The following is a 15,972-nucleotide window of genomic DNA, read 5'->3' on the forward strand; positions in this document are numbered from 1 at the left end:
AAAACGACAGCGCACAGAATGGGAAAAGATCTTCACCAACCCCACATCTGACAGAAGGCTGATTTCCAAAATATACAATGAACTCAAGAAGCTAGTCACAAAAACATCAAACAAGGAAATTAAAAAGTGGGGTGCAGAACTAAATAGAGAATTCTCAACAGAGGAATCTCAAATGGCTGAAAGACACTTAAGAAAATGCTCAAAATCCTTGGCCATCAGAGAAATGCAACTCAAAACAACTCTGAGATACCACCTCACACCTGTCAGAATGGCTAAAATCAAAAATACCAATGACAAACTATGCTGGAGAGGATTCGGAGAAGAAGGAACACTCCTCCATTGCTGGTGGGAGTGTGAACTTCTAAGACCACTTTGGAAATCAGTATGGCGGTTGCTCAGAAAAATGGGAATCAATCTACCTCAAGATCCAGCTATTCCTCTCTTGGGTATATACCCAAATAGTGCATGTTCATACAACAAGGACATATGTTCAACCATGTCATAGCAGCATTATTTGTAATAGCCAGAAGCTGGAAGCAACCTAGATGCCCCTCAACTGAAGAATGAATAGAGAAAATGTGGTACATTTATACAATGGGATACTACTCAGCAGAAAAAAGCAATGGAATCTTGAAATTCACAGGCAATTGGATGGAACTAGAAGAAACCATCCTGAGTTTGGTAACCCAGTCACAAAAAGACAAACATGGTATGTACTCACTCATATATGAATTTCAGATAGAGAGCAAAGTATTACCAGTCCACAATCCTCTGCACAAAAGAAACTAGGAAACAAGAAGGACTCTAAGGGAAAAATGCATGGACCCCAGTAATGGGAAGCGGCAGGAACTCCTTAGCTAATTGGGTGTATGAGGGTAGGGGAAAGGGAGCTGCCAGAATGAGAGGAGGAGAAGAGGAGAAGAAAGGAGCAAATGGAGGAGCAGAAATATTGTGGGAAGAATAGAGGAGAGGGAGCAGGATGAGAGATACCATATTAGAGGGAGCCATTATAGGTCCGAGGAGAGATCTGGCACTAGGGAGATTTCCAGAGACCTACAAGGATGACATGAACTAACAATCTAGGCAATGGTGGAAAGGATAACCTAAATGCCCTTCCCCTATAATGAGACTGATGACTACTTTATATGCTATCCTAGAGCCCTCATCCAGTGGCTGATGGAAGCAGAGGCAGATACCCACAGATATACACTGAACTCTGGAACTTAGTTGCAGAGAGGGAGGAATGAAGATCAAAGGGGTCGGTACCAGGCTGGTGAAACCCACAGAAACAGCTGGACTGAACAAGGGGGAACATGGACCCCAGACTGCTGTCTGGGAGGCCAGAACAAGACTGATCCAGACCCCTGAACATGGATGTCAATGAGGAGGCCTCCGCACTCTAGGGGGCCCCTGGTAGTGGATTAATATTTTTCCCTGGTGTAAGATGGGACTTTAAGAGCCCATCCCACGTGAAGGGATGCACTCTTGGCCTGGACACATGGGGGAGGGCCTAGGCCCAGCCCAGGATGATGTGGTAGACTTTGGGGAGCCCCCGTGGAGGGCCCTACCCTGCCTGAAGAGTGCGACGGTGGATGTGGGTAGGACGTGGGGAAAAGGAGGCGGGAGGGGAAGGAGAGGGAGAAGGGATTGACATGTGAAACAAGCTTGTTCCTAATTTGAACTAATAAAAAATTACAAAAAAAAAAAAGAAGAAGAATCTGTGCCTCCTCTCTGGGCACAAGATTTATGTATCCAAAGTCAACTCTACATTCCCACTTAAATGTCTAACACTAAAGGGTCTCAAACAACAGATATGAACCTGAGTACCTGATATTTCCTCTCTTAATAAAATGGTAAATCCATTCCTTCAGATGCTTAAGCCAAAACTCTTTGAATGGGAATGAGTGTACCTGAAAATCCTCCCCCCTTCAGAATACATCAGAGACAGACTCTCACAGTCCTGAAATGCTCCCCCCTTCAGAATACATCAGAGACAGACTCTCACAGTCCTGGTTCATGCAACAGTCATCTCACATGACGCTATTTCAGCAGTGTTCCCTCTTCTCTTTCTACAAGTACCCTTACCCCCTTATGCCATCCTCAACAGACACCAGGTTCCTTCAACCCAGGAGACACGCCTCCTCGCTGATTAACCAATGCATTTGTCACCATTGCCTGCCCTCCCCCAGGAAATAATAAACTACATCAGGCCAGGGGAATTCATTTTCTTGCTGCTATATTCCCAGAGTCATGAACAGAGCAGATACTCAGCAACTATGTATGAATGAAGCCCCAAGATCAAGTTTCCACAAATCCTACTCTACTTTGGTCTTATTTTACAAATCAAAACTACCCTTCTCAGGACAGGAGAAATCGTCAACAGTTTAGAGCACTTGCCATACTTGCAGAAGACCCTGGTTTGGTTTCCAGCACCCATAGAGCTCCAGTTCCAGATGGCCCAATGTCCTCTTCTGGCCTCCTCTGGCATTGCACCCACTTTGTACATAGCACCTATTCACGTAAAAATAAATCCTTTTTAATGTCCTCATCACTCCATATTAAATTGGGTTTTCTGTTTTCTTGCTGCAAGAGTCAGCCTAACTAATGTCCATGTGTTACCCTGTGTAATCCTCACACCTCTGAGGGTTCTACCTACCCCCAGTCCATCTGACAGTTGCCCAGACTATGGAATGTGATAACCCAATCTTCCCCGGAAAACCAGTAGGACTATGCAGAGTCAAGGGCCCTGGGCCCACAGGGTAGAAGGTTACCTGGGGAACAAAGCATGTGATCCTCAAGTATCATCAGATGACAAAATAATCATTGCTTTCCTGGTTTATTTGACAACCCTACATTTCACAGTTTGTCTTGGGGCTGTGCTCGTTGCAGGCATTTCCTTTCTCTCTCTCTTAGGTCCCCATTCTGTGCACTCAGTACTGCAATTGGTACAATTTAGACTTCGAGTGAACAGATGGACAATGTGTTTCAAGTTCAATTCTGCTTAATAGCATTCATTCACACCTTCAAATCCCAAATGAAGAGCTGGAGGGAAGATTCATCAGTTAAGAGCACTTGCTGCTCTTCCAGAGGGCCCAGGTTCGATTTCCAACACCCATATGGTTACTCACAGCTGTCTGTAACTCCAGCTCTAGATCTGATGCTCTCTTCTGGTTTCTGAAGACACCAGGCATACACATCATGCACAAACATACAGACAGACTAAATACCCACACACATAAAATATTTTTTTAATCCTGTCTGAGTACCTGGCTTGTGCTAAGCACTCTCCTTATGATATTTACATAAAATCATATAATGGCTTACACCTGTAAACCCAAATTAGGGGGCCTAGACCAGGCAGGTTAGCCTGGGCTAAGATGGGGTATACAGGAAATTCCAGGCCACTCACTCTGACTTACATAAATAAATAACCAATACCATAAAAGAAAAAGATGGGGAGTGCTGTGCAATAGGACAAGAGGCATCCCTATCAATCAGGGAAAGAGTAAAGAGGGAAACACCCATGTTAAGGAAGGAGTGAGCTTCTGTCTTTGAGAGAATGTGGGTAGTGAGCCTGTAAACTGATAATCTCATCTTCCCGGTGGCTACCTGTGCATCCTAAAGTCTGCCAAAAGATGTAGGACATAAGTCCACTGGTCCTCAATGTTGGTGGAACCAGCTGTCCTCAGTGTCTTTATATCCAGAAATCCTGAGCCTAGCCGCTTTTTTCTTTTTTGTTTTTTATTTGGAAGAGGGGTGCTGGATAAAATTCAGAGAACTGAACTGGTCATTAAAAGCCAAAATGCTGAGGAGTTACTGGAGTGGCTCCAGAGCCCATAATTAGGGGCCAAGACAGGACCCCAGCAGGGAGGGTTTTACAGAAGACAGACTATGTGTGGATATGGCTAAGGGCTTTGCCTGGGAAGGTTAGGACAACAGCTAGCCACTGGCCACCGATGGCAGTGTCCCTTTTCTCTGCCGCCCTCCCAACCTTGGTAGCACATGTTCAGGTCTAGCAGGCTGCTGCTGGAATTCTGGCTCTGACTAGAGGAAGGAGTTAAGAAAACCCTGTTGAAGGCCAGAGAGACAGATCTGTGTTTATCCAGGAAAAGAAGACGTAGGCAGCAGAGGCCCCTGCCAGCTCCTCCCAGAAAGACTGGGCCGGGGGAGCAAGCTGGAGAGGAAGCTGATCCCCTAGGGCTCTGCACACTGTGGGGACAGAAGCCAGAGGCTGGTATCCAGCTGCTGCCCACAGGTAAGATTTACACTCTGGGCACCTGACGGAGCCAGACATGCGCTGGGAGTTCCTGGCAGACTATTCATTGGTACTTTCGTTGCTCCTGGTGACTCCATGCAGGGGTGCATTGAGCCCGCTGCAAAGTCTTCCTGGGCCCCGCACTGGGGGTGGCGGAGAATCAATAGTGCCTTTGTGCTCTGAAGTTTCCTAAGGAAAGAGTGGACAGTGGGAGGGACCACTCCACTACCCAGCTCCTCCTTACAGCTTCGGGATGTGGAGCTGGGGGGTAAAGAGGAGGGGAGAGAGTTTCTGTGACTCACCGAAAGAGGTGAATCTCCCTGGACTGGCCCTGAGTGTCTACCGATCAGCAATCAGGCGTGTTCCCAGCTGCTAGAAGCAGAAGTGAGTCTCTTTCAGGAGCAACTTGAGAAGGCGAAGGGTGACTTGGGGGAGGAGACAAGAGTCAGCTGGGGCTAGAGCTCAAGGATAGGTCAATCCACAGAAGCAGGCACAGAAGCCTTTCTGCTGCCTGGGCAGGAAAGGAGCCTTGAGGGCCCCAAGGGGCCAGCCTACACAGGACAGCGGTGACCTTACAGAGCTAGAGTATATATGAGCAGGATTCATATCTGGATCTGTGATTGCGACTACAAATCTTTGGGTTATGTGGGTGTTGATACCCTCTAACCCTGAAGTGGGTGGAGTATACTAGGCCTCCATCTAAAAATGGCTTTTTTTAAAGCGTATTTATCTTATGTGCATGAGTGTTTTGCCCGCATGTATGTATGTGCACTACGTGCGTGCCTGGTGCCTGCAGAGGTCAGAAGAGGGTGTTGGATCCCTTGGTACCGGAGTTACGCATGACTGTGAACATCAGGTGGGTGCTGGGAACCAAAGCCGCGTCCTCTGCAAGAGCAGCAAGTGTTCTTAACCACTGAGCCGTCTTTAGACCTCCCATCTGAAAATCTTACTGTCTGACCCTGTGCTCCATTTCTCCAGTTTCTAGACGTCACCCTTTCTTTTACCTGCTTATAAAACACCAGCTTTGTGTCCCAGGGGGGCAAGGCCACGGAGGCAGACCGCCAGGCACTGGCTCTCAGCAGCACCACCGACCTTCATTCCCGCTTCTCTTCTCTCAGCGTACCCCAGGGCTCCCGACCTGGAGGCTGGACTTGAACCTTCTCAGCACCAGTGCTTCATTATCCCCCACCCACTGCATGTGGCTCTTGGAGAAAGCCGGCTATAGGGTGCGGACCGCAGAGGCCGGGGCGAGGCAGGCGCACTCCAGCCTGGTACCCAGGCGCCGGGTCCCAGGCTCGCCCTCGCGCTGCAACCCTAACGTCCTCACCCCCGACCGCATCCCGCAGTTCTTCATTCCGCCTCGGCTCCGGGACCCCAGCGGCGCCGAGGCCAGGGTGGACCGCAACCTGGGCGGCCGGAACCTCCCGGTCACCTGCTCGCTGCCGCACCTGGCGGGCCGCGAGGGCTGGGCCTTCCTGCCCGAGAGCCCGCACACGCGCCGCCGCGAGTCCTTGTTCCACGTGCCGCGTGGCCTGGCTGCAGGCCTGGCCCCGGCGCAGTCGCGGCTGCACGTCTCGGCCCCGGACCTCCGCCTCTGCCGGGCCCCGGACAGCGACACGGCCTCGTCGCCCGACTCGTCTCCCTGCGGCTCCCCGCGCACGCCTAGGCCGCACTCCTTGTCCCCCGACGAGACAAGCTCGGCGGACACCAGTCCGTACGCGGCGCGCCGCACGCCACCGCTCTTCCACCTGGACTTCCTCTGCTGCCAGCTGCGGCCGACGAAGGACAGCGTGCTGCGCCTGGAGCCCCGAGGCGGGCAGCTGCGCCTGTCCACCGAGTACCAGGCGGGGCCCGGGCGGCTGCGGCTGCGCCTGGTGAGCGCGGAGGACCTGCCTCGGCCGCGGGCCCGCCCCGGGAGCGGCGGCGGCGGCTGCTGCGTGGTGTTGCGGCTGCAGCCACGCGTTAGGCCGCGAGCTCAGCGGAGCCGCGTGGTCCAGGGCAGCTCCAATCCCATCTTCAATGAAGACTTCTTCTTCGAAGGGCTGGGCCCGCCAGACCTGGCCGCCCGCAGTCTGAGGGCCAAAGTGTTGGATAGGGGCGTGGGGTTGCGCAGGGACGTGCTGCTGGGGGAGTGTGAGACGCCCCTCATCGCCCTGCTGCCCCCACTGACTGGGGTTCCAGGGTCTTCCCTGGCACCTGCACATCTCAGCCTGTAGACTGACACCACAGATTCCTTGGGAGGTCTCCACTGTGTCTGCAGCCCTCATTCTTATCATCTGCTCAACGTGTATTTATTTTTGTTAATAAAACATCAGTTTGTCTCTAACTGCATGCTCCCCAGCGGGCACCAAAAACTCTAGGCTTTGCAGCAACTCTTTTCCTTCCTTCTGCCCAGTCCACTGGGATGAGCAGGGGCAGACCTTAAGCACTGGTCCAAGAGATTCAGAATACACAGTCATCAGAAACCCTGGAAGTTCTTGCTAAACATGCAGAGCCTAGTATCCATCCCCAAGAGATGCTACTTCAAAAGGGCTAGACTGAGTGGGGCCTAGGGTCCTGTCTTAGTTTTATTTCCATTGCTGTGATAAACTACCCCCCCAAAGCAATTTTTACATAGAAAGAGTTTATTTGGTTTACAATTCCAAGTGATAGACCATCATTGTGAAGAAATCAAGGCCAGGACTTGAAGCAGCTAGTCACATTCACAGGAGCAGAAAAAGAGAGAGCTGGAGAGATTCAGTGGTTGAGAGCACTGCTGCTCTTCCAAAGCACCCAAGTTCAGTTCCCAGCACCCACATCAGGCAGCTTGCAACTGCCTGTGAAACTCTGGTTCCAGGAGATCCAATGTCCTCTTCTAGTCTCTGAAGGCCAGACATGCATATGCATACATGAATAAACACTCACACATATAAATAATAAAATAAATAAAGCAGAGCATGATGGCACACGCCTTTAATCACAAGCACTTGGGAGGCAGGGGCAGGTACATTTCAGAGTTTGAAGCCAGCCTGGTCTACAAAGCAAATTCCAGGCCTGGAAGCTGGAGTTGTCTTTGGCCCACCACACAGACATGGAGGCCCACTATCAATTATGAATACTCAGCCCCAGCTCAGGCTTGTTTTTAGCCAGTTTTTTTTTTAACTTAAATTATCCCATTTCTATTAATCTATGTGCTTCCCCAAGGCTCATTTACCTCATCTATGTACCGTCCATCCTGATTTCCTGCTTCCTCCAAGTCTGGCAGGGTCCCCACCCCCATCCCTGCTCTGCCCAGCACTGACCATTCAGCTTTTTATTAGACCAGTCAGGTGCCTTAGGCAGGCAAGGTGAAACAACAACACGTCTTCACATAGTTCAACAAATGCAGCATAAACAAATGCAATACATCTTTACATATTAAACAAATATTCTATTCCACAATATGGGTAGATCTTTCACATAGAGAACCCACCACCACCGACATACCCACAGGCCAGCATGATTGAGACAATTCTCTGACCAGGAGATTCTAGACTGTCTCTTGACAACTAAAACTCACCATCACAGGTTTCTAGAGTCCATCAAAAGCCTGCACCTTCAGAGAGCCCTTGAGTCACTGAGTCACCCCAACAAGAGCTCTAGGAACACAACCAGAGCACAAAGCCACCCTCCCCTGGTGAAAGTGTCTTGGGTCTGCACAGAGGAAACTGGCCCTTCCTACCTACCCTTTAGACCAATATCTGTCCTAAAGACAAATGAAATTTTTGAACCTTAAGAGTGAGTCAGGGAAGCACAGACTAACACACAGTGCCCTTTAAACCTCTCTGCCCCCCTCTGGCCAGTCACATCCATTCCTGTTTACCTGTGTACCTGTGAACCTGTGCACTTGTGCACCTGTGTACCTGTACACCTGCACACCTTTGAACCTGTGCACCTATGCATTTGTGCACCTGCACACCTTTGAACCTGTGCATCTGTGCACCTGTGTATCTATGCACCTGTGCATCTGCACACCTTTGAACCTGTGTATCTGTGTACCTGCATACTTGTGTACCTATACACCTGTATACCTGTGCACTTGCACACCTTTGAACCTGTGCACCTACGTATCTGTGTATCTGTGCACCTGTGCTGCAGGAGCAGGAAGAATGGCTGGAGTCAATAACTATGGAGTAAGCCAGCCAAGCATGGTGCCAAACCCCCCTTAATCCTAGCACAGAGACTGGAAGATCCCTGAGTTCAAGGCCAGTCTAGTCTATAGCTCCCAGAACAGCCAGGGAGCTTTGTGGGGGGAAGGGGTGCACAGAGTAGCACTTGGGTACCCAGCAGTACTTGGGGGTGTAAGAACTGGGATCTGGGAAAGAAGATACTATCAGGGATGCCAGAAAAGGCTGCTTCAGCCAGGAGGAGATGAGGGTGAAAGACAGTGAAATAAAAGTGGGTCAGCCTGTGTTTACCTCCTACCTGAAAGCCTTTGACGTCAACAGTGACCTTCTCTCTACCTCTGCTTTCATGGGAACTAGTTCCTCCTGGCTCAAGCCAGACTTGGAGGAGGAAATCAGGGAAGGAAGGTAGATGACAGGCCCTAGACCAATCCAGCTTCTTCCTCATCCCCCTTGGGCCTTTTCTCACTTTCCATGGTGCCAGCTGTGCCCCCCCCCCAGGGGCTAAACCTGCTTGTTCCCAACAAAAATCACATCAGCAGCTACACACACACACACACACACACACACACACACACACACACAAGCACTCTTCCGTCCCATGTCAGAAGGTTCCCCTGTTCCTTCTTCCTCCACTGATTAAGTTCCCACCACCAAGCCCTTGCTCATAGTGTCCACCAGGTGGTGGCATTGACCGAACAATTCTCCCTTCTGAAAGCAATCTGAACCCCCATAGGAGGACTTGTTCAACCGCTTCAAATGTTTGTTCCTCCTGGCAACTGCCATAAGGTAAGTGTACAGCTGTGATTCAATGTGACCTTGGGCCTTAGTCAGATAATAAAGAATAAAACTAGGTAGCATGGCTCAAGGTACTTGTTGCCAAACCCGAGAATCTGAGTTTAATCTTTGAGACCCACACGGTGGAAGGAGAGGGCTTACTCACACACATGTAAGTAGATATAATTTTTTAAATGTGTATTAAAAGCCTAAGGTGGCTTTTCCACTGGATGATAGTTCTTCAATCATTTCTCTTCCTGGCACTTTGGACTCACACCTAAGAAGTCCACCCCCACACGTCGCTCTCTCTGCTGTGCTGAACTGTATTTCTGCATCAACCTTGAAGTTCTCTCATAGCAACCTTTAGTGAGCGATGAGACTTGAAAGTGCCTGGGAAGATGCCTATAGGTCAGCTCACCCTCATTCATCCATTCCTCAGTAATGCTAAGGAGGGTCTATGGGGTGCCAGGCAGTGGAGACGGCCACAAACACAGGAATCAACTGGGTCATAAAATGAATGAATAAGAGTAAAAAATTAGTTGGTGACAAGACATGAGAAAAGTAAAGCAAGAGAAAGAGGGAGGCAGGATTACAGGAGCGGAAAAGAGAGGGAGGGACTGAAATACTCCCCTTTTTAGCTGCAGTACTTTGTACCAGGCCCTGTACTTTACCCATTGGCCTTATCTCATCACCACTGGGTAAGGGAGGCATTATTATTCCCAGTTCACAAAGGCAGAAAGAGGATTAGAGAGGTTAAATAAACTTGCCTGAGGATCGACTTTGGTTGTAAGAAAGATTCCTGACATCGACTCTGGACAAACATCCCCTGCCACAACTCAGCCCAAGGTTTTTTGGGGAGTCTAAGTGGGGCAAAGTCCCCCAGAAGTTCTGTCACGTTTCCTCAGGGCTCATGACAGGGACACACAGTCCCAGACACAGATATATGCCTTGGGAGCAAATGAACCCAAGAACCTATCCTGTGTGCAAGCCGCTCAGGCACAGCATCAACAGCTCAGGCTGGCCCCCATGATACACACCCCACCCCCTTTTGGGGATGAAGTTTGTGACAGGATTCAGGGCTCATGGCTGCTACCCAGCAGACCACATTGTTAAAGTCTTCTTTGTCCCCAAAATCAAAGCTCCCAATTTTGTTCTTTGTAATTGTTTCTAGGCAAGACCTAATGTAACCCAGGCTAGCTTCAAATTCCCTATGCAGCTGAGGATGACAAAGAATCCCCCCTTTCCTTGCCCTCGATCTTCCTGCCTCATCTCCCAAGTGCTGGGATTACACGTGAGCACCGCCCTGTCAGGTTATGAGGTCCTGGGGGTTGAATCTAGGGCTCCCAGTTCCTGATTTTTCAACCCTCCTCACTTCCAGGCCCATCTCAGTGTTAACTGGGAAATGAGAGCTATAAGCAGGGTCACCATATAGAGCTCTATGCCTGACCACTCCTCCTTCCCTGAACCTCTGTGAAGGTGACAGGCTGGAAGCTGAACAGTAGAAACCACAAATGTTCCAAAAAGCTTGCATTGTCTGTTTTTTAATGGCCAAAACACCATCCTCTCTCCAAGTCATTCTGGAGGGTTGAGGTCTCCCCGGGCATAAAGTCCCTAAGACTCAAAGGAAGGTGGTCCCTAAAGCACTGCGTTATGCTCCAGCAGGAGCTGCAGGAGCTGGCCTTCTCTGGGCCAAGCCGGGCTCAGAATGGCATCAGGCTGCCCGAACCCCACAGGTTTCTCTTTACCCACTGCCTCGGGTCCTCCCTGGAAGGACAGGGCTGTGCTGAGCTTTAAGTGGTTTCTGTGGTTTAAGGGGTGGGGAGGAAGGGAAAGAGGAGTTGGTGACTGCTCCCCATTTCCAAGCCACCACCACCCCCTCCAGGTTGTTTGCCCCCTGCTTTGAGATTTCTGAGCCTGATAAGGGGACTGGGCACGTGGGGGTAGAATGACTCTCTGATTCCTATCAGCCTCTTCCTTGCATAAGAATGTATTTGAGGAGGAAATAACCCCTGCCCTGCTTAGAAAGCACAGATTCCTACAGAAAAAGAGCCTTAGTTACAGGGAGAGGGGGGTAGGTCAGGACATCCCAGAGAGGCTAATCCCAGAACCTACTCTGGTCTCTCTACCAGCTGAGCAAGGTCCAAGGTCACACTGGATAATCACCACCGTACACTCACTCACCCTATGGCCACTGTGGGAGCAACAAATGGCTGAAGCTGTTGGAGCAGTTCCCCTGTAGTCTCAATCTCCTGAGAGTTGTGAGCAGGGAGAATTCCCTGGTCATGGTGTCAATTTGGGTAGAAGGAACCTAAGCCCCACCCCCACACACCCCCAAGCAGGAGGTAGTGACCAAAAGCTGGGCATGGTGGCTCATACCTATAATCCCAGCACTCAGAAGGCTGAGGGAACTGGGTCTTCATGAATGTTCAAGTCCATCTTGGACTAGAGTGAGACCCTGTCTCAACAACAGCAAAGCAATGAATGCCAAGAAAGCAAATGGCTCTCAAGGCCAGGACCCTGTCTTCCCAACTGGCAGTCACTCCCTGGGCATTCACACAGGAGAATGAAGCAGTACAGCCGGAGAAGCAGCCATTCTGGTAGTGTCTGCCAGTGCCATACTGTGTGACATCTGCAAGCATTCCTAGACATTCCACCCTGTACCTCTGACTTGAAGGAGGCGTCATTTGAAGCCCCTGAGAGCCAGAATCACCGAGAGAAGCCAAAAGAGGAAAGGATGTGGCCAGTGAAGCAGGCCTGTAACCCCAGCACACCCAAGGCTGAGTCAGGGTTGTGCGTTCGTGGCTCACAACCATCTGAGACTCCAGTTCCAGGCTTCTGACATTTTCTGTCCCCGTGGTGTAACAGATATATAAATGGTGCACATACAAACATGCAGGCAAACGTGTTCTGTGTTTTCTGAGGCCCTGCAAATAAGTAGCAGGACCAGGCGGTCAGGGGAGGGAGCTAGAATAGTCATGGAATAACAGGATTTAAAAAAAAAAAAAAAAAAAAAAGCAGAAGGAAAAGATCCACAAATTGTGTCTATCTCTTTTAGCCCTCCTCACAAAATGGAACATGGAACACCAGTCCCCCAAATAAGTAATTGCTTCTTAAAGTATTTTGATAAGTGGATAAATATCACAAAAAAACACGCAGGCAAAACACCCATAAACATAAAAAATTAAATAAAAATAAGAAACAGGAACCAAAAGCAGGGGAGGTGGAAGGCGGACTGGTAAGGCACAAGAAGCTGAAGACTGATGGGCAGGGAAGGGAATTCTGCACAGAACACAGAAAAGAGCAGAGGGGATAATTCTGGGGTAGGGGTGGGCAAGCAAGGTCCCCATCCCCTGAATGCCCCAGCCTATCCTCCTGCCTCTTTCTGGCTCTGGTCCTAGGTGGGAGTACCACCACCAGAACTTTGCCTCTCACCTCAAAGCTCTCCAAACTGACTTCATGTTCTGAGAAGTCCATAGGGCTCATGTTCACCAAAGGCCATGGAGAGTCTGTGGAGGTGATCTAGCCAGTGAGGTGTTGCCACAAGAGCACCAAGGCCTAAGTTCCACCCCTCAAAACCCACATAATAAAACAGGGGTACAGTGGGTAGGTAGGTAGGCGCTTGTAGTCTCAACAATAGGGTGGTAGAGACAGCTTCCTAGGGCTCATTGGCCAGCCAGTCTAGCCAAAATGGTGAGCTCCAGGTTTTGTGAGAGACCCTGCCTCAAAAAAAAAAAAAATAAGGTAGTGACTGAGGAAGACACCAGATGTCAACCTCTAGCTCCACAGGCATGCACACTCACACCTGTGCACATATCCACATACAAGTACACACACGTGAACATGTGCTGTGGAATAATACTACTGTGTTAATATTTGTCACTATGACTGGTTTAATAAACAAACTGACTGACCAATAGCTGAACAGGATAAAGTTAGTCAGGAAAGCCAAACTCAGAATGCTGGGGTGAGGAAGGGCGAAGTCTGAGGATTGCAACCTGGCAGAGGGAGCAGGAGATGAATGTGCCATGTTAATAAAGGTACCACCACATGGCAGAGGGTAAATAAGGAATAAGGGTTAACTTAAAATGTAAGAGTTAGCTAGTAATAAGCCTGAGCTATCGGCCAAGCATTGATAATTCATATTCAGCCTCTCAGTTGGTTATTTGGGACCAGGCAGTTGAGAGAGGAAATGTCTGTTTACAAACATGTATACACACAAAGGACATGGGAATAGTCAGAGCCTCAAAGGCCCTCAAAAGTCATTTCATACCCCAAGCCCTTATCAATCACCCCAGGAGTCAGAAACGCTATTTCTCCTAATCTTTGTTCCTGAGGTTTAAGAAACTCAACTCCCCAGAGACACAGGTGCAGATGGTAGCAGAGTGTGGAGCCCTAAGGACGGGCAAGAGTGGAAAATGGTGGAGAATGGAGTGCTAGGGGAGAAAGGCCAGCTGCCTGCCCTTTCCACGCCAGGTGCCACGTGCGCCAGGTGGACGGAGAGGGAGTGGGAGCGTCACGAGGCCCTGGCGTGGCTGGCTCCTGCTCTGCTGTTTACCAGCTGGAGAGAGCAGGAGGAGGGGCTGGGAGCCTCCAGATTGCAGCCTGGCCCCTAGCCAGTGGCTGTTGGGTAAGCAGGAAAGCCAGGCCCAGCTAATCAAACTCTGGGTAGAGGCCACACCGAACTGTGGCATCCAGTATCCACAGAAGCCTTGGCTCTTGGCCCTCCTCAGACTCCAGGGCAGGCCTTCATATGAACAGGCTTAGTTGGGGACAGGGCGTGGGGGACTCCCCTCCTCCCAACTTATCGCCCAGTGCTTTTCTTATCCTCTGCTCTCCTCTCCTTCCTTTTACCCTGACTCTCCACTTTGCTCCTCCTCCTCCTCCACACATTCCCCCACCCTCCACCCCTCCAGGAGTATGGGAAGCACCTACAAGCCAGGGAAATCCAGAGGAGGGCAGCATGGGGTTAGATAGAGGCAAAGTAGACATGTCTCTGGGAACCCAACATGCAGAAAAGTATATCTGAGCCCTCCTGGAGTTCAGAGTCTCCTACCCCCACCTCCCTCCTTCCCCCTCTCCACTCCCCCATGCTGTCTCTTCTTTTCACTCTTCCTTTCTTCCCCTTCTTGCTATTCTGTTACCTGTCCTAGTCTGGTCAAAAGTCACAAAGACCTGGGTTCAAATCTCAGCTCAATCACGAATTGCCCATGTGAAGTCCTTGGCAAGTCTTCTCTATTCCGAGCAACAGTGGATTCATGATTATGAATAATCGCACTTGCCTGTAGAGGCGATCATGTGGGTCTCCAAAAACCACAATCTTGATTTACCTTCAATGCCTGGCAAAGAACTCAGCACACAGTAGGTAATCGATAAATGCTAGTTCCCTTTCACCTAGCTGTTTCTCCTCAAAACTCCAGACACTGGTCCACTGCTCTCTCCCTGAGTCCCCTCCTAGTGCCAGGACACTCTGCCAGCCACTCCTTTCCCCTGCCTGCTGACAAGCCAGGTGCTCCCTCCCTCTTCCCTCCTCCCTCCCCTGGGCCCTGCTCCCTGCCCTCCTGGGCAGCCAGGGCAGCAAGGACGGCACCAAGGGAGCTACCCCATGGACAGAGCCCCACAGAGACACCACCGACCATCTCGGGGTAAGAGGCCCTAGAGCCCTGCAGGCAGGCAGAAGGGAATGCCAGGAGGCTCAGAGGAGAGGAAGGCTGGGAAGATACTAGGGAAGAATCCGGGAGGAGAGACCATTGGCAGAGGAGAGCACAGAAGTGGGATAGGACAAGTCTTCATATAAAAGTAGGGAAACAGGAAGAAGGGTTGAGGTTACAGCAGGAGGAGACTTGGGAAGACGGAGAAGACAAGAAGGAAGAACCAGGCTGGAATGGGGGCAGGAGGGAGGAGCTGTGTTAGGGAGGCTAGACCCAGAGAAAGGATGGGAGTGTGGCTGGCTCCCAGGTGTGAGCAGGCCCCTCCCTGCCACAGGACCCTGGCAGTGGTAACCTTCCCCTTCATTCCCAGTGGAGTACCCTGTCTGCTGTAACGGGGGAGGGGGCAAGTGCAGGGTGGGGGGAGCAGCTGTACCCTTCCAGCTGCTCCAGCCCAGCAGTCCCACACTTTCCTTCAACCCCTTCCAGGAGTTTTATCTCTGCAGAGTGTGAGGCACCTGCGGAGCACAGGAAGGAACAGAGTGAATAGTCCTTGACTCCACCAATGGTGTGGGGAGGGAGGCCCTCAGAACAGGACACCCCCCACCATGCTTGTCAGCTGGGAACCTTAGGGAGAGTGAGCGACAGAACTACCAGCTTCCAGGGCCACCTAGAGGAAGGTCCCTGGGGCCAACAAGGGGAGTGCTCCCATGCAGGACTGCTCAGAAATGCAAAGCTGGAGGCTTGACAGGGGTGCCACGTCAGGGAGGAAACTGAGTAGGGCCAGACAGGATTAGCAGGGAGGTGGGCATGGCATGAAGCCACTCTCTGGGCAGAACTTCCCCTCCCCCACCCCAGGGAGCCAGGCCACTAGGCCCCATTGACCACCATGGCTATGAAACGTAGTTAGCCTGGCTGCAGGGTGCATCTCCTGGCAGAGCGACAGAGAGGGAGGGACAGAGTATGTGTATCAGTCTTGGTCCTCAGAAGGCAAAGAGTAACAGAACTGAGTCAAAGGTTAAGGACATTACAGGCATGGCTGATGGGCTTTCTGTTACAAAAGACTGGCCCTGGGCAGTGTGTGGATATCGGAAGTGGAATGGAGGTCTGGCAAGAAAGTCTCTTTTGCCAAGGGTTCCCTCTCTAGGTGTTG

At 50.7% G+C, this 15,972-nt stretch overlaps 1 protein-coding gene across 1 annotated transcript; it reads left to right on the forward strand.

Annotated features, from left to right (window-relative positions):
• The first annotated feature begins 5,451 nt into the window (after nt 1-5,451).
• Nucleotides 5,452-6,471, forward strand: LOC113833058 (C2 calcium-dependent domain-containing protein 4D). Its single transcript, XM_027392761.2, has one exon. The coding sequence runs from the start codon at nt 5,452-5,454 to the stop codon at nt 6,469-6,471; it is 1,020 nt and encodes a 339-aa protein (XP_027248562.1).
• Nucleotides 6,472-15,972: the final 9,501 nt, after the last annotated feature.

This window comes from Cricetulus griseus (genome assembly GCF_003668045.3).
Source record: "Cricetulus griseus strain 17A/GY chromosome 1 unlocalized genomic scaffold, alternate assembly CriGri-PICRH-1.0 chr1_0, whole genome shotgun sequence".
NCBI classification, from domain to species: domain Eukaryota; kingdom Metazoa; phylum Chordata; class Mammalia; order Rodentia; family Cricetidae; genus Cricetulus; species Cricetulus griseus.